The 18436-nt window shown below is 40.2% G+C and overlaps 1 protein-coding gene across 42 annotated transcripts in view; it reads right to left on the bottom strand.

Annotated features, from left to right (window-relative positions):
• Positions 1 to 18436, bottom strand: part of Sorbs2 (sorbin and SH3 domain containing 2) — a 313230-nt gene that overhangs the window by 25331 nt on the left and 269463 nt on the right. For 19 of the 42 annotated variants that reach the window (XM_060381680.1, XM_060381679.1, XM_060381683.1 and 16 more), the window contains 7 exons: positions 17821 to 17904; positions 16127 to 16183; positions 10638 to 10687; positions 8012 to 8199; positions 4461 to 6050; positions 2639 to 2727; positions 1472 to 1518 (listed from right to left, as the gene is read on the bottom strand). In XM_060381680.1, the coding sequence (XP_060237663.1) occupies positions 1472 to 1518; positions 2639 to 2727; positions 4461 to 6050; positions 8012 to 8199; positions 10638 to 10687; positions 16127 to 16183; positions 17821 to 17904 (2105 nt within the window). The remainder of the gene's footprint in view (positions 1 to 1471; positions 1519 to 2638; positions 2728 to 4460; positions 6051 to 8011; positions 8200 to 10637; positions 10688 to 16126; positions 16184 to 17820; positions 17905 to 18436) is intronic. The other 23 variants (XM_060381682.1, XM_060381694.1, XM_060381696.1 and 20 more) reach the window with 5 other exon arrangements.

The following is an 18436-nucleotide window of genomic DNA, read 5'->3' as shown; positions in this document are numbered from 1 at the left end:
TTGAGACATTTTCTTGGGTGACTTACTTTGCTGTAGTTTTATTATCATTACATTTGAGCTTATTAAATAATAAAATAGCTTTAAATAAATATTGGTTTAAATATTGATATGTGTATGTTGTTCATATTATGTACAAAAGCATTCAGGGCTAATTTAAAGGGATTAAAATCGTCTTGTTTGGCAGTTTTCAAAGATGCTTGGTTGGGCGTGTGAGCCTTGAAAATTATACAAATCACCCATCACCCTGATTTTTGTGTCAAATATAGACCTGCACTGGAGGTGATGGATGTTCTCTTTATATCTTCTGAGAGAAGAACAAGAGGAGGATCATTAGGGTATAATAAGATCAACCTATTTATAGGATGGGCAGACTCACTTCCTTCTTGGCTTCTACAGGTGGCTGGTGAATCTCTTTTACCAAAAGCTCACACAGTTCGATTTTATTAGTTCATACAGACCCACACATGATCTCTATGAAAGGTGGGATGGTACAGGAGCCAGCCATGGCCTTTCTCCAACAGCAACGTGGGCGAGCAAAATATACTCGCCATCAGGGAACTCTAGGAGAGGTTGGGGTGAGGGGCTTGGTATGTGGGGCCATCTAAATCCAGTGATCCAGTCATATCCCGGCCCCTTCCTCTGTGATGTGTGTCATCTTATCTTCAAAGTATGTTTATATTTATTATTTACTTTACATTTATCTGTGTGTGCACACACATCACCATGTGTGGAGATCAGAGGACAACTTGGAGGTAGTCCTGATGGGACCTGATAGGCTAGGGTCAGATAGTAGGGTAAGAGGGATAGGGGAGGTGGCGGGAAGGAGGGTGGTGGGACTGGGAGGAGATGAGGGAGGAGGCCTCAACTGGGATACAAAGTGAATAAATTGTAAATTATAATAATAGTAATAATCATAATGAAAGAAACCAGCTAAAAGAGTATAACATGGGACTAGGAAAGCATTAGCAGTCAAGGACCACAGGGCAGGAACAGGTGTTCCTTAGAAGCCCTACCCTCTGAGCGCTGGGAGATGACGCTGTCACTACAGGGTCCTCTGTGTGCACGTATGGAGTCTGCCCATGCACTGCCCTTGATGTAGCTGAACAAATAAATACTGTCAAGTTCCCCTCACTAGGTAGGGATAATTACTCCCTATTACTTTTTAAAAATTTAATTCTTGACGGAAAGAAATTCTAGCAAAATATTTTTCATTTCTTATTGTTTCCCCATTGCTCTCAATTCATTGTGCTTCATTAGCATCACTTATGTGTTTTAAGACTCAGCAGTTCACAACTGAATGTGAAAAGAAGTTATCCTCTCCTAGCTAGGAATTTTAAAGGAACTAGCCAATTAGAACTGAGAATTGAGTCTTATTTGTAACACATTTCATTGACACAAAGCACACACATATATTCCTCCCCACAAATAATAAAAATAAAATTCAAACATGGTGAGTTTATATGCCACTTACTTAGATGTCTGAGCTTTGAAATCGTAGACTGCTTTTGCAGGCAATTTCTGAAACAAAAGGTAAACATTTAGCACTAGTTTAAACATTTTAGGTTTCCCATAAGAAAAATGAAACCTATATAATGTGATACATGGAAGTTACAAATGTATCAGTTAGGGCTACCTTTAGACTAGTGAGCTAAATATAGTAGCTGATTTCCCCATGAGGCTTCATTTCAGGAACTAAAGTAGGTTAGTGCCATCATACAATAAAACACCCACCGAGGATTCTGCACTGGGCATGTTCTTTTTGAATACCACGAACAGACAATTGCGGAGGGCCAGCTACCCTGACTTCTATGGATTGAAAGTAGTCTATCGGAATCACAATAAAACAAACAAAAGCTATAAAGTTATCACATTCTTCACTGATTATCCAAGTAGTAACTCTGTTATGAAGAGGTTAGTTAGCAAAAAAATAAAGGGATAGAGGGTTCCAGAATCCTTTGGCTTACCTTTCAGTTATGAAGTCCTACTCTTGCCTACTCTCAAACTCTTGGGTCCCCTGATCCTCTTAAAGTATTCCATACCATCTAGCTAGTGATAGAAGATCTTCCTTTCCTGCCAACCATTAATCCCTTCACCTAATTTTTCTTCTCCTGTGAGTCTAGTGAGCTTGGAGAAACTTGGGCAATTTCTGACTTCATAGGGGTCCCAGGGCCTAACCCTTTTACTCAGAGCTTAGTTTTCAGTCTCCATCAATCCCTCATGGCTCCCAGTATGGCTAGAAAGAAGTGTTCCTGATCTGATTTAGGGTGATGGGCCAGGAGTCAATGCTGTATAAAAACTCTGTCCTACAAGAACCTAGTGGATAAAATCGATTATCAGGAGTGTTCTCTAACAAAAATACCCATGGACAACCTCAACCCCTCCACAAAGCAGGTCAGTTAGAACTCTGTTAGTTCATGGGTACCAGGTCAAGACTCAGAAAGCCCCACTGCCCAACGTGCATTCCAAGTAGGAAAGGACTAGACATAGGGTTAGACTCAGTCTCTCGGCAGAACTGCTTCTAGACTCTTGCTGCTGTCGGGTTTTTGTCTCAAATCTTTACTGGCTTGAGGTAGACATCTGACCAGTAAGTGCTTTTTCAGAAGGTCCTTTAAAAACACTCTGCTGTTGAGCTAATTACCTCTTTTTCTGGGGTTCCTCTTCGTTCCCGCGATGCACTTCTTCCCAAGTCAGTAAAAGTAGATGAGTAACTTCTAGTGGACTCATGATCTATTGGAAAGGATAAGGTGAACAGGAGTGAAATTTCACTTCATGGAAAGGAGACTGGCCAGCCACTTTCCCTGGAGGCAATTCCTTCACCCCCAAATTTGGAGAGATGTCACGAATGAGAACATGGATGTAAAACTCATAAGTAACTGTAAAGTAATGATATACGACACAGACATACCGCAAATGAAAAAAATACACAAATAACACAAGTAGTATAATCATATATACAATATTGTTATTATATTGCCAATTAATCACGCTGGAATCCTCGGTGTAGGGCTTTGAATTCTCTTTTCCCTCAGTTTCTCAACTGTAAAGCAGCACTTACAATAACGCCCTCCCACTGACATACGGTGGATTCAGTTAGACGATACATTTAGCTAAAGCTCTCTGCGGGGCTAGGATATAAAGCTTCTCTACTCTCAGCCCGTCCCTGAGTCTGGAATATTCAGTTGAGGCTCATGATGTGTATGTCATACACAGCTTCCTTTGAGAATGGGTGCACTGGTTTAAGTCATGCCAACCTCAGTAAACCCCTCAGCATTAGAACTGTCATTTGTCTCTGTGCTGTTGCCCAATTCAATTCACATGTCAGCATATGTTTGTGTTAACAGAAATAGGTCAAAGAATAGAAAGGAGAAAACGAATGCCTTGAATGGAAGAATCATACCCATATCTTAAAGATACATTTACAAAATTCCATCCGAATTGTGTCCAACAAATAGAAGTTACTAAATAACTTTTAATGCCTTTAATAATTCATTTATTGTTTATCATACATTCAGTTTTGCTGACTGAATGTTGCAATTTTCCATGTAGGTTGAGCCGGAACAGGCTTCTTTGAATGAACAGGTAGAGTGTTCTAATGTTAATACGGAAATCAAAGAAAAGGCTGTGAAACTACTAGTGTTAGCTCATAACGAGCCAAAAGATATCCTAGCGATACATATATTGAATTCTAGTTTTTTCTTGATATATTCTTTTGATTTTAAGGAGTGATTATTTCAGGATTTTAGGTAACTGAAGAAAATGAATATTTTGCCAGAAAATTGGATTCTGGCATTTCTTTTTTTTTCAATATCATTTTTATTAAATCTGTTCATGACATACCGAAGAAATTACTTTTTTAATTTTAATTTTTTCCTTCACAATTTATTCATTATATATCCCAATCAAAGCTCTCTCCTTTAACTACTCCCATTCCCACCCCCCCCCTTTGTCTTCCCTCCACCCCTTACCCCTAGCCCACTGACAGGGCCTATAGCCTGTCCAGTCTCATCAGTCTGGCATTTCTTGATCTGAAAGTTTCCAACTGGTAGAACCTGCTTTTAAAAACAACATTCTAATCTACTATTTGCAAAGCACACTGCATAGCTTCAGTGCAAGGAAACATAACCTTAAGTATGTGGAGATTCATCATTTCATTTTTTTTTTCAATGTCCTACTCATTTCAACCCTAATATAAAAAAAAAATTGAGTTTACTTTTATGTTTAAGTAACTGCTTGTGAATTGATGGTTACTTCCAGCCAACACATGAATGTCAAATAACACACAGGTGAATGAGAACTACCGAGTCAGACATGTCTGCACACACGGGTTTGTCCCCGCAAACACATAATGACGTCACATGGCATCACAGCCCAAGAGCGATGAAATGCAGGATGGGAAAAATGAGCGTATGGAAGGATGGCATCTGGACCACAGGGAAAAGAAGAAAGAAAAGCTCGTCCACCTTGGAGGCTCAGTGTGCTACCATAATCCTGGGCATGGTAGCTGCTGTTGGTTGCGTCCACGTCTGGGAAAGAGGCACTGTGAGGCATTCTCCCGTAATCGTTTTGGTACAGTGGACAATGAATAGCACCGTCTTGAGGCAGCGGGTGGAAAGGCTGGTGCACGGGGCTCCTCCTTAGAGCGTTAAGAGACGAGTTCCTCTCGGGAATCTCTGGCAGCAGCTCACTGATAAGCCTGTGCAATATACTGTTGTCCGGCAGGCTCCCTCTCCTCTTTTCGGCTTTTATCTGGTCACAGATGTCTTTAAGGGCGGAGTCCAGAGCCTCAACTACGGAGGTTTTGCATCTTGCCTGTTCAGTCTGTTTCTTGGGGGTCACGATTTTTTTCCTCCGGAAAGGCACGGGGCTGACTAGAAATGCGAGCTTAGACAGGCCGGGGTCCATGTCCTGCCTCCTGGGCTGGTCGATATTTTCGTGCTTAGCTCTTTCGTGTCTTAGCATCGTGGTAAAGCGAGTATAAGAGGCTGGGCATCGGCCCTTGCAGGAACTGATGAGGTGTCGGTGGTGGTGATGGTGGTGGTGGTGATGGTGGTGGTGGCTGGAGCCATAGAAACTCTCGGAGGAGGTGAAAGAGAAATGGTCGAAGTCGCTTTCGCTGCAAAAGGACGAGCCCTCTACATGGACGTAGTCGCTGTGGTCGGACACCACCCCATCTTGGTCGCTGTCGGAGAACTCCGCGTGCATTCTGGGCTGCTCGTCGCTGGTGACTTCGATGTGGATGGGCACCAGGGCTTTAGACTTGCAGCTCCGCTGGGCCTGAGAAGGGTGTCTACCCTGAGTCTCTTCCTCCAGCAGAGACTCGATGGAAAACCGCCTCTTGGGACACAGGCCGTTTTGTTGGGCTTCCAGGGTAACGGGAGATAACATTTCATCTCCGAGGTTGGGCATGGACTTGGACTTCTGAATCAGCTTTTCGAATTCCGAAATGCGAGTGGGTACCACGTCCCTGGGCACCTCCTCCGTGGAGGACTGGCTCCACCCGTGGAGCAGAGCCCTGTGCTGTTGCTCCTTTTCATACTGCAGGATCCTGGATTTCACGGAGCAAATGACCTCGGGATTCATCAGATCCTTGCGGTTGATGCGGTGCATCTTCTTGTACATTTTGAGGAAGCCCGGGGCGTTATGGGCTGACCTATGTTTGGTCCTGGATCTGCTGTTACCGCACACTTCCTGGATGTAGGGGGAGGTCCAGGCCATGGGGCAGCTCTCTTTGGAGTCTTCGTCACATAACAGAGAGCCCATACTTTCTGACTTGGTTTTAGGGTCTGGGAAGCTGTCGCAGTCATCATTGAGGAGGTCATCGCAGCTACGTGATTTGATTTTGGGGGAAACAGTCTCTTCGGTGCTGCTCCAGATCTCTGCATTTTGCCGGGCCATTTGCCAGCCATTCTTGAAAGTGATGGCTCTTTGAGAGTCCCTGGGGACGTCCAAATGCTGTCTATAAGCGCTACAGCACTCTAACTCACCAGAGTGGGCGCCATTGAGCCCTGAGTAACTGCAAGGGGATGGGCACATTTTGCTCTCCTCCCCACCTTTCAGTCCAGAGCAGCATGGCAGGAGAAAGACATTTAGAGAAATTAAAAGGTTCACAAAGAGAGGAGAGCATGTCAGTATTAGCACAGCAAAGAGAAGGCAGTTAGTGTGGCTTTAATATAGACACCCTCACACACATAGCTTCGATGTCAGAGGAATGCTTAATGCTAAAGTAAGGTAATATTTTTCAGTGCAGCTTTGTAGACACCACAGTGAACAAAGTCATACATGAAATACACTGGTGTGGCCAACACATTTCTACTGCATAATTCAATTGCCTTTCAGCCAACAAGGCATGCCTAAACCATAACTCTTATCTATTAAGCTAACAGCATGGCACTCTATTAACAATTTACTCATTATGATCTTTCCCGAGTTCTTCAAAAATTGGTAATTCATTCAGTTGATACATAATGCTTGGCAAAGGAAGTTGAGCAAACTCTCTATGGTAAGAGAAATACTTAACTCTATCAGGATCCTTTTACACGGTGTATTGAATCTGAGAATGATGGATCCATGGCATTTCATGGCTGACTTGTTACTTAGGATATCTGCTTATGAGGAGGAGTAGAATGTGATGAAGGCTATTAGTTAGTTAATGAGGAAATTACTTTCTGTGAGTTAGTTAGGTCTTAGACGGGCCAGGCACCCACCTACACAGAGACCAGTCATCATAAACAGTCTGTCTTTTGTACAGAAACCAGCCAACGCTTGGCTTTAACCACTGCGTGGCAACAGTTTTAGTGTATACAGTTGTTATGTGCCCCGGCTCTGCCCTACTTTATGAACACTTCTGTTACAACTTATTTACTTTTCATGTTTTAACAACCCATTCTCTTCCTAAGAGTGGAGGGAATCGTGGGGCCCCAAATCTGGCATGCTACTGGGTCAATAGATAAAAGAAAGAAAGAAAGAAACAAACAAAGAAAGGAACTCAAGTAATCTACAGAGACCCATACGAGTAACTCTGTCCCTCCAATGATTAGCTTATTGTATGTCTAACGAGGAGACAATCCATCTGAAAAACTGGCCAGCCTTTCTCCCTTCCCTTTTTTCCTTCTCTCTCTTACGTATGCGTACACATAAGAAGAGGTCAGAGGGCCTCTTGTGGGGTGTCTCTTCTCTCCTCTTATTATACAGTTTGTGATGGTCACACTCAAATTGTCAGGCTTGCTGTCAAGTGCCTTTACCCACTGAGCCATCTCATTGAGGCCTCTCTTTCCTAGATCTTGAATTTGTGGCTTTAAAGTCAGTAAGCACTTTTTATAAAAACTTTGTGGATGATTGCGTTACATGGCTGCATGTACATGCTCTCTACCATACAAGTGAGGGTTGAAGAAAATAGAGTAACGAAAGGCATGACTTTAATTGGTAATATAGGTACCGGAATTTAAAGTACCCCAGTGCATGTTTTAAGCAGTATTTTTCCGTTGCTATATATAATTCTCATTCTACAAATTTAATTAGTTATCTATAATAACATTAGATAATTTGACTAGGTCAGAGCGTATAAATGCCATTTCTGTAAATATGACAAATTATTTAATACTTTAAAAATAATAAATCCAATCTACTTTTGTGAAAATAGTTACAAACATTAGTCTGAGTTGGATATTTTTTGTTTGTTTGTTTGTTTTGCTTTGTTTCCAGACAGAGTTTCTCTATTTTGTCTTGGTTATCATGGATCTCATTCTATAGACCAGGCTGGCCTCAAACTCCTGAGTGCTGGGACTGAAGGTATGAGCCACCACTGCCTGGCTCAGGCTGAGTTCTTTAAGGTATTCAAGTGGCCTGCTGGTTTGAATTGGACTGAGTAGGTACAAGGGCTTTGCTAGGCAACTGTATTTGCTCGAGGACCCTACAAGGAAGAGCAGCACAAGTCACGGTCACGAGATTGGCCCTCTCCCGTGGTCCGGCTAAGTTGTGAACTAGCAAGCTGTGTTCCTTTATCTTTGCTCACCTTGCGCTCTTGAGGGAGACGAAGGAGAAGAACTAATGAAAGACTTTGTGAAGGTGGAGCTTGATCCCGGGAGGTCTGCCCGGCCAGGGCTGGCCCTGCTCGCACTCGAATCCCCCAAGCCTCTGGGTGGGCCCACTGCAGGCTCGCTCTTCCTCCGCTTCCTAAAGTCACCGGCCATGCTTGCAGAACTGACAGATGGAATCAGTGTCACTTTGGTTGGCATTGGAAGAGGTTAGCACATGCACAAGAAAGCTGATAATTACAGTAGATAATGGTCCAACACCCAACCTCACGCTCACAAGGCTGCATAGTAAGAGATGTATTTCTTCACACTCAAAGATACTTTCTTTAGAATCATCTTTTTAAAGAGGCACAGATCTCATTCTTAAAGGGAAGTTTCAAGTTACAGAATATCTAACTGAACTGTACAGGTTCTTCATATCCAAAGGTTCAAGCAACTGTGCACAGGGAATATGAAGAATTGGATTGCTACCGAACATGTACAAAATTCTGTTACTATTTTCTAAGCGATCTATTATAATATTTAAGATTTGCTCATTTTTCATTTATGTATATGAGTGTTTTGCCTGCATTTATGTTTGTGAACCACACTGAATGCTTGGCATCCTTGGAGGTCAGAAGAGAGCATAGGATGCCCTGGAACTAGAGCTACAGATGGTTGTGAACTGTCATGTGGGGGCTAGAGACTGATGCTGGGACAACTCTAAGAGCAGCAAATGCTTTATACCCTGAAGCCCTTCTGTAGTCCCAACAATCTACCCCTCCTTTTTAAAAACAGTATTTGTGTTGCATGAGGCATTTATACACATTTCAGAGCTTCTAGGAGACTAAGGATAAGTTATCTTTAAGTATTATGCCATCTATATATAATACTTCAGAGTCAGTAGATTTCAGTATCCTTGGTGAGACCTAGGAACCAATTCTCTGCAGAGATCAAAAGACAGTTGAGAGGAGAGTTCCTCTTTGCTCACCCCTTTCTTCTTTAGCATCATTATCTTTACATCTTCTTGGACATTTATGACAGCTAATCACCCTATCTGGACATGTCTTCTCTGAAAGTCTATTTTTTATATATTTTTAAGGGGTTCAGGATATCTGTGACATACTATAGGGGGTTTATAAATGTGTAATGAAATACATCCATCATGAACGTGCCTTGTAGAATACTTTTACTCCCACAAAAGATCCCTTGGATACCATTTTCTGATCTGTCCCTTTGTCTTCATGTTTTCTAAGAACCATAGCTCTTGTCTTCATAGTCACCTTCTCCAAATGTTACACAGTTAGAATTAGACACTATGTAATCTTTTCAGATTGATTTCTTCCATTTAGTAATAAGCTTTTTTTTTTTAAATCCATGTCCTTTAAAAAATATTTTGAGGGGCTGGAGAGATGGCTCAATCCCAGTACCCACACTTGACAGGTTTTTATATATTTTGTTACAACTATCTGTAACTCCAGTTTCATGGGATCTAATGACGTCCTCCTACATCCATGGACAACTGCATGCAACCCATATACTCAGGCATGCTCTCTCTCTCTCTCTCTCTCTCTCTCTCTCTCTCTCTCATACACACACACACACTAAAATAAAATTAATACTCTTTAATTTTTTTTTTTTACCTTGTAAAATCATTTCATGTCATCCTGGCTAGCTTCAAAGTCACCATGCAGCCAAGGACGACCTCAAATTTCTAACTATTCTGTCACTGCTTACCAGGTGCTGAGATCACAGCCCTGTCTCACCGTGCCTAAGTTTGAATGTGGCCTTGAAGACTGAACCAAGGTTTCAGGCATGCTAGGTAAGCACTCTACCAACAGCACCACGTCTCCAGCTTTCTCCATGTCTTCTGGTCACTAGATAGCTTATTCCTTTTTATTGATGACTAATATTCTGTTTTATAGATGCACTGCAGTTTGTTCACTTACTTACCTAAGGAATAACATCTTCATGGACTCTAGGGCTTGGCAATTTTGAAAAAAAAATTTGCTGCAAACATACAAATGCAGGTTGCACCTCCCCCATCTCACCCCATGTGTTTACAATCACCTTTTAAAGTTCACATTTCCCTGCAGGGAACTTGTTGTTCTTGGTAATTCAGTGTTATGATTTCTATTTGTATAATTCAATTTTATGTGTAAAGAAAGAGTTCTGACAACATGAATCTATCGAGAAAAAGATAGAATAAAGGACCATGTAAAAGGAAGCCATCTAGCAAAATGATTCTCTTTTACCTTAAGGATTATCTTTTGCTTTCCTAATGTATTCAGAAGAACGTTTGACGGGAATTCCAGTATTGTCAATTAAAGTCATGAGTGATTAAAAATCTAATCAGCAAGTAAACTGTTAAAAATTCCTTTTACACAGTTGTGGAAAATGGTTTATAAAGAAAGGAACACTTTCTGATCATAGTTTTGAGTAGGGTATCATTTAAAAGAAACATTCATAAATGATTGGATACATGCTATATACCATAAGGTCGGTACTTAAGATAAGAATGAGAGTTAAATGATCTTCGTCAGTATTTTATCAGGGAAGATGACAATTGAGAAAGTAACCTCTGGCCTGGAATACTGTGTTGGAGTTATGTCATCAGATCCTTACCTGCTGGGTCTTTCCAGGCTTCTGTCTATGGAGGCCTGATAGATGGAAGCCTGTTAAGATAGAGTAATGGTTTCAGGAAAAGAATGAGCATAGCCATTTCATTTGTTTGTCACCATTGAGTTTTGCATTCTAAAAAGCATACTCTAAATATTGCAATCAAAAGAATAATTTGTGATTACAGAAATGTTTTTCCAAAGAGATGCCATCTCTCTGACTTCTCTCTTAATAGACTACGCTGCATTCTGTGAGGTAATACAACCAAGACATTCATTTCATCGGGAAGAAAAAAAGTCAGTAACGTTATCATCAGGAACACTGACCTGACATAGGGTTAAAGGGCTAAATCATCAGCATTAACTTCAGGCTCCCAACAACTGCTAAGTAGGAGCTTCCTACATGAAGGGCTGGCTTTTGTTTTGTGAGAAAACGTTTGCAGCCATCTTGAAATCCTTCTAAAACATAAAGTTCTTCATGATTTCATTGTTACTGCCAGGTGTTATCTTGAAAATAGAGCAACAAGCAGAACTTGATAGGTCTTTCCTCTATAACCGCACATGCCATTTTCATATAGCTCTCAGAATTTGAATTGACATCACCCTCAGTTGCCCGAGACCCCAGCCAGGTAGAGGTTTATAAATCTTGAACAATTTGAGTTTAGGATTGGTTTAAAATAAATGACCGGACAAATCAACATGCACTCTTTTAAAGGGTGTGCTTTATACATCTTATTCTGGGAAGCACTCTAAAACTGATGCCAGACAGGAGCAGCAGGTGGAAAGCTTCCATCGCACATGTCTGTTTCTGAGACACTTGCTGAAATGTCAAAATTACTAGAGAGGGTTGGTGTCAAATCTCTGAATATTGAAGGGGACATTGCAAGGTAGTAGCAGCTGTGATAAGATCTTAACACTCATAGAGTGTAAACCTACGTCTGCTTGATAGACTTTTGGCATTGGTCATGCCTATTGCTCAATTCGTCACCATCGACTAACTCTGGTTTGTTGGAAAGTGGAAATTATATTTTGAAAATGTTTATATGAGGGCTTACAACTGTAAGCCATAAAGGCAAGAGTTGATTAATATTATATTAAATTCCTACATATAGAAATATTTTATCAGAATATTAAAAAACCTACCTAGGTGAAATAAAGATCTCACTTTATAAGTGATTTCTACTGTTCTTTTCTATTAACTGTCAAATACTATCAGTTTCCCAATTAAAACACTAGGTTGTAACTTTACAATTCTTACACAGATCATTCTGAAAAGCCTTATAATTAATATTTCACTTTAATTCTCTATTGCTGATTGAGAATGGAATCTTACCCACAATCGAACAAAAACACCTATTAGCATGAAGACATTGCTTCTTCATTTTAGACAGAAAAAGCATATTTTTCTTAGAAAATTCTAGATTTCTATGTTCTCAGCAAATATAGGAGTAGAAAAATGTTCTGTGTTGATAAGTTTACATGCTTATTTGAATTTGTCTGAGTTGGACACTAGAAAGTAGGGAAAACATAATCAGGAAGAAATAAAACGAATAAAAGAATGTTAGATAATTCTGCATGTTTGCAGAGGAGGTCTCAGGGAGTGTCAGAGCACCACTGTCTGTGGGTTGTGGGTTTTATGGGACAGCCTGATTCACAGTTGACCACTGAGAGGGTCAGATTCAAGATATTCTCAGAATGTCCCTAGGAAGATCAGGAATAAGAGCCCCTAGTTACGAAAGGCTTGGATAAATACTGTTTTAATGAAATGCTGGGTGAGAACTAATAAAGTGTGTTTCAGAGTTAAGACAAACTGTAATTATTTTTCCTTTTTCTGTTTTTTATATTCCAGATAAATTGAAACCAGTTTAAAAGGATTAAAAAAATAAACAGTTTAAAAGGATTAAAAACCACACACATCTAGTGTGTGCATGCACCATGGTACATGTGAGCCATGGTACGTGTGTGGAGGTCAGAAGACAACTAGAGGAAATCAATTCTCTCCCTAAACAATATGGGTTCTAGGGCTAACCTCAGTCATAGCTGATTCGTCTAGCTGGCCAGTAAAACCAGCTTTGAGTTTATGGAGAAATTTCAGTTGTCAATTATAAAGAAATAATAAAAACATTAGATTAATAATTAAAGCAAAACTTTGTATGATAATTAGGACACTTCACCTGGAAAAAAAAAGAGCCTCCAGAAAAGAACTAGCCCATTTTATCCAACGCCATCTATTCATCATTTGCATGTGATCACTGTTTTAACAAAGTCGAAGGTTATTTCAAGGTCTGGCAGACATTAAATCATTCTTTCTGCTAAGTAATTACTGATTAAATTTTGTAAACAAGTCCTTACTACTCTTTTAAAAATTTTGTTTCAAATTAGTAACGTATAGGTTTCATTTTGACATCTGCAAACAAATGTCTTAGTTACATTTGACTTAAAAATATGTCATTTGCTCAGAACATGGAACACACTACATTGTTTTAACCAATGCATTTTTCTTTGTTTAAAAGTTGTAAATGTATTAAAGGTTATTAACATTGTTGTCTAGTTTGAGAACTTGTTAAACAATGTAAGTTAAGAGGTTATAGTGTATAAGTATACTATTTCTAGCTACCAAAATCTGTAAGTTGACTAGATTTATGTTCAGGTCACTTGAAAAGTGCTTGGTACAGTTACGATATCTGAAGGGTTCCTTCTGTAATCTTTCTTCTTTCACAAGGGTTTTCGTCTATTTTAACATTGACAATCAAAACCAAAGATTTACTCTCTTAAAATAAATTAAAATTTCAAAACTTAAAAAAAAATATGTCATTTGTAACATATATACTTGATAAAACCAGGTACTTGATAAATGACAGCTCAGGGATTACCTAATAATTTACAATTTTTGCTAGGCAATGTCATACAAATGTTATTAAAGACAGGACCTAAATAACTTGAGAGACTCTCTCTTCTGACACTCTGAATGGCCATATTCTTAAGTCAGCACCCTAGTTAACATGCTATTGAAATCACTCATGCCTCTTAGTTCCCAAAAGACAAGAACACATAGTTCAACTGTTATCAAACTGCTTTTTTAATGTAGTATTTTGGCCACAGCCGTAAGCTTTTTCCATCTCCATGTTCAGTAATTATTGAGTAGTGTTAATTTCCAGAATCCATTCACACAAACTCAATAATTAAAAATAAAATAGTTTCTGGAAGATCCAAGCTTTAAATACATCTACTGGAGATGGTAAAAAGTATGGTTTAAAGGAAACAGCTTTGAAATGGAGGCTGAAGAGTTAGTGATTTGGTCTCTTGGCAGCCATCTTAGTAGGAATACGTATATTCCTTACAGTTATTCCATTCCACTTTTCTTACTAGAAGACCAATGAATTGAATATTATGTTGTCTAAATCCCTTTTCAGTTCTCAATGAACTGACTACTATAAAAAAAAATCCAGAAATACCTGCTTTAAAATACCTGAGGGTATTTTATGTTTGTTTGTTTGTTTGTTTTTTAAATGTTGATTCATTTAAGCACATCATACTGAATTTTTAAAAAAATTGGAAAGAAATGTTCAATATGATAAAGATATCCTTCTATCCTTCTCCACGAATGGATTATAAATTTAATGGAAGTCCATCGATACAATGACATAGTTATGTTGTGGAAAACATGAGAAAAATATTTGACAGGATTGAATTTCAAAATAAATTCCTAGGTTGTTCCTATGCTGAAATGATAACAAAAAACATACAGAATAGAACTGCTTGTTTCACTTAATTCTCTTTAGAGTGCAGGCTTGTCTACAAAATATGAGTCTTGGAAAATTACTGAACTCAATACCTCAAGAAGTTCCTGGTTAGTAGATTTTACTTTCTCTTTGATAATTTTTTTTCAGCCACTCCCCTGTTTTAACACACACCATGATGCTTATTACATGATCTAAACTTGACGTTGCAGATTGAAGCTTTCAAAATGTGAGTATTCCGCCTTTGAACATGATGCCTGCCATTTGTCATCCCTCCTGTGTCAGGGGTGCCATCCTTAGCCCGAGTTCTTGGCTCATATAGCTTGAATGAGGGCTTCATGATGAAGGTAAGATAGTAAGTGTTGTCACTTAAGAACATACAGCACATATTGTGATGAAATCATTTGATTCTGTGTGCTTCTATCATGGCTGCCCAAAGGAAGACCTATGGGCCAGAGAGTTAGCAGAACAATGAACAACGACATGTTTGCTTCTGTCTTCTGAGTGCTTTTCAAAATAACCTTTTTTTTTTTTTTTTTTTGAGAGGGCAAAGTTTGGGTTAGGATCCTTTCTTTACCCCCCCTTTTTTTTAAATCCATGTAAAAATTTACATGGCTTGGCATAAATTCTTCACCTAGCTCTTTGGCTAATGTCCTAAGCATTACCATTCTTATTTTCAATTCATGAGTGTTTTGCCTGCCTGCATGCCTATGCACCATATGTGTGTGCCTAGTGCTGGTGGAGGCCAGAAGAAGGTGTTGGAAATGGAGTTGTGGGTGATTGTGAGCCGCCATGTGGGTGCTGGGAAATAAAGCCAGGTTTTGTACGAGGCTAGCAAGTGCTCTTAACCACTGGGTAACCTCTCCGGCCCCATTCATAAGCATTCTTCAGCAGAGCTCAGCTAAGTTTTATCCTACGTGGCAGTGATGACTATCTGCTGGAGTGGCTGCCTGAATTATAACGCCAAGAAGGATTAGCAATGCCCACCAAGGGTGTGGAACTGGGAAACTGGAACACAGATGCCCAGGATTCATCAGCTCTATTCTTGACTGATGGTAAAATCTAAAGCATTTAGGAAAACAAAGGCATAACAATAACCTTTAGGAAAATAGAATAAATAAGTACCTGATCATATAAGAATCTAAACTTTGCTTTTTAATATACATATATATACATATATATGTATATATATGTATATATTGTATGTATATATATGTACATATATACATATATATATATTATTCTGTCTGTGTGGGTATAAGCACACTTGCCACAGCATGTGAGGAAATTCTCTTTTCATCCACAGTGGGTAGGTTCCAGGGATCTAAGGTCATTAGGCTTTTGCAACAAATACTTCCACCTAGTGAGTTACCTCGATGGCCCAAGAATCAAACTCTTGAGTCTGTACCTCTAAGCACAATGAAAAATTGGCTTCTAGAAGCCTTTTAGAAGTACCTTTGCTTAGTTTGTAAAAATGGATAGTTAATACATTGTCAACATTCAATATTTGGGTTTTTATTTTCATGCTGCAGAATATTTTAACTGGAAGTAACAGTTGGAACGATTTATCACCTGGAATTCATAAACAGCTAACCCCTTTGCCCTGTCTAGACAGCGCTTTTACACACAGCACAGTGACAGCAAGAGTTTTCAAAACCAGCTTGCACAGCACAGTGATCTATAAAAACACAGATGTTCAGGCTGACAGCAACAAAGGGGAGGGGGGACCCGGAAAGAGAGAAGAATTTGTCTTTACCTCATTGGACACACCGGAAGAGTGATCTTGAACATAGTCCAGAGCCTTTTTAGGAGGCTGGGTGTAGATGCACCACAGAGGCAGAAGTGGAGAGATGGGATGGAGAAGAGTCAATGGCAGCGAGTAAGGAACATGTGGAAAAGGTGACAACAGTTAGAAACCGAGTGCTGACAGCATCAGATACACATAAAGAGCGACACGAACGGAGCAAAATGGTAGCCACGGAGCAAGAGTGCAATCAGTGTTCCTAAATATTCTCAAGCACCACGCAAAGCTGCTCGTGTTCAGTTAGTAGATTTGTAAACTCAGTTTGTCAAATCCAGATCAGCACTCCCGGTCTTTGGCCACAGCAGATTGCAAGGCATTTTTAGGAAACATTAGAGGAGTTAAGGGGAGAACATGCTGGTGTCGCTGAGAAGGATTACAGAAAGTGCTGGTCATTTGGGCCCAACAGAGAAATTGGTACAGTCTCTAGAAACTCTACCCAACGATAACAAATACATAAAGAAAAACAAGAGAGCATTCTCCTAAATGAAAAAAAAACACACTTGTGATAATAAGAGGAGATACCAGAAAAAAAAATGGGAGGAAACAACCCTCTTCTCAGATAATAGAAATGCCAGGATGTTTTGTTTACTATTTGTTTACAGTCACATTTGATTCAATTCAATAAAACAGAGCAAGGCTAACCAAGGCTGTGTTTCAATGTCCATAAGTAAGGAATATATGATCGGCGTAATTATAAAGCCTTACATGCCATGGTATAAGAAGGAAGGGACTCCGAGTTCTAATAAAATTGCTGGGCAGTATAAATGGCATGTTCTCCAACAGTTTAGGGTTTGTAAAATGCAGGTTGCAGACATGAACCCCACAGACAATTCCTCAGTTGAGTCTGGAGAAGTATTTGAAACCCTCATTAACCCTGTCCCACACAGATCCATCAGAGCCCATGAGGGCCAAACTGAGGGCTTTCAACACGGGACTCTAGGGATCAGAGATCTGCTGGTAGCTCATGAAGAACACTATGAATCAAGGTCCACAGGGCTTCTTAATTCTTTGTTATATCTCTCCTATTGAAAGACTCATTTTACAGTGGGAATGTTCTAGTAATGCGTTATAGTGCAAATTGCCCAAAGATTTTTATTGTTGTATGACATAGGCTTAGGTTTAATTTCTGACTATTTTGGCAACCTCTTCGACCTTTGGTCTATTTTCTCGTTACTGGACTTGCATCAGGAAGACACCCCAGGCTAATGGGTTGGAAACTAAGCACCTTGCAGGGGGTCTAACAATTCCTCAGCAAGCAAGAATTGTAGTAGCAGTCATTCTTGTAGACAGCAAGGTGCTTGTTACTGTTAAACTAGACCAAAAGACACTTTACACAATCCAGTTCTCCCCTAAAGCTGTGCTAATGACCTAAATATTCCAAGACAGAAACTGCTCCAACATGCTAGATTTGCAATTAATTAGATGTGATTCTAATGCATGATTTGGAAATTAAAAAAACATATGGGAATGAACACGTTTAGGCATTTGGTACAAAAGCGAATTTGCACAAAGCTGGAGCCAAATGTACTTTATTCATCCAGCTTTTGTTCTCCACACCACACGTCTCCCTTCTGACAATTAATAGGCTTTAAAAATCACACAACATTCTCCTGTTTGTCTTATAGTAATTGTCTGGCCTCACTTACCGGACGTCCAAATTCCAGCTCTGAAAAGAATTTATACCAGGGCTCATTTTCTAAATCTATGTCATCTGGATTTATGCGACCCGTCTAGAGCAGATGTGAAGGAAAAGGGGAGGAAAAAGCACACTGAGCGATGTGAGGGAAAACGCTGTGTGGTATGAAGACTCCCACGCACCCACACGCAAACATGCATCGGACTCATCCAACACACCTTAGCAGGACAGAACGGAGGAAGTAGAGTACGATGAGCAAAATGAGGATACGAAAATGAGGGACCGTGGTGTCACTGGGGTCCCTGTCACCGCCACAGTTCATTCTTTAGCCTGATGCATGAACTAGGGAAACTATCCTGGCAGTGACAGTGGGGATGGGTGGCGTACCAGATAGGTCCAACCAAGGCACCAAGGTGCTCTCCCGGACTGGTCAGTCCACTGTCCCTGAAGTCACTGGCAATTGGGCAGTGGCAGCATGCCGTGTGTAGACTTTGCAGATGGGGCGGGCCGGAGCATGGGATGGTGAAGATGAGGGTGCTGGGAGGGGAGGGTAAGTAGGGGTCTGGGAGCAGGAAAACCCCAGCAGGGACTGGGATCTGACCATGCTTTCGCCTCAGAACCAAGGC

Source organism: Meriones unguiculatus, chromosome 4 (assembly GCF_030254825.1).
Source record: "Meriones unguiculatus strain TT.TT164.6M chromosome 4, Bangor_MerUng_6.1, whole genome shotgun sequence".
NCBI lineage: Eukaryota > Metazoa > Chordata > Mammalia > Rodentia > Muridae > Meriones > Meriones unguiculatus.
Note: the sequence above shows the minus strand (reverse complement) of the source record. Positions and strands in the feature narration are given on the sequence as shown.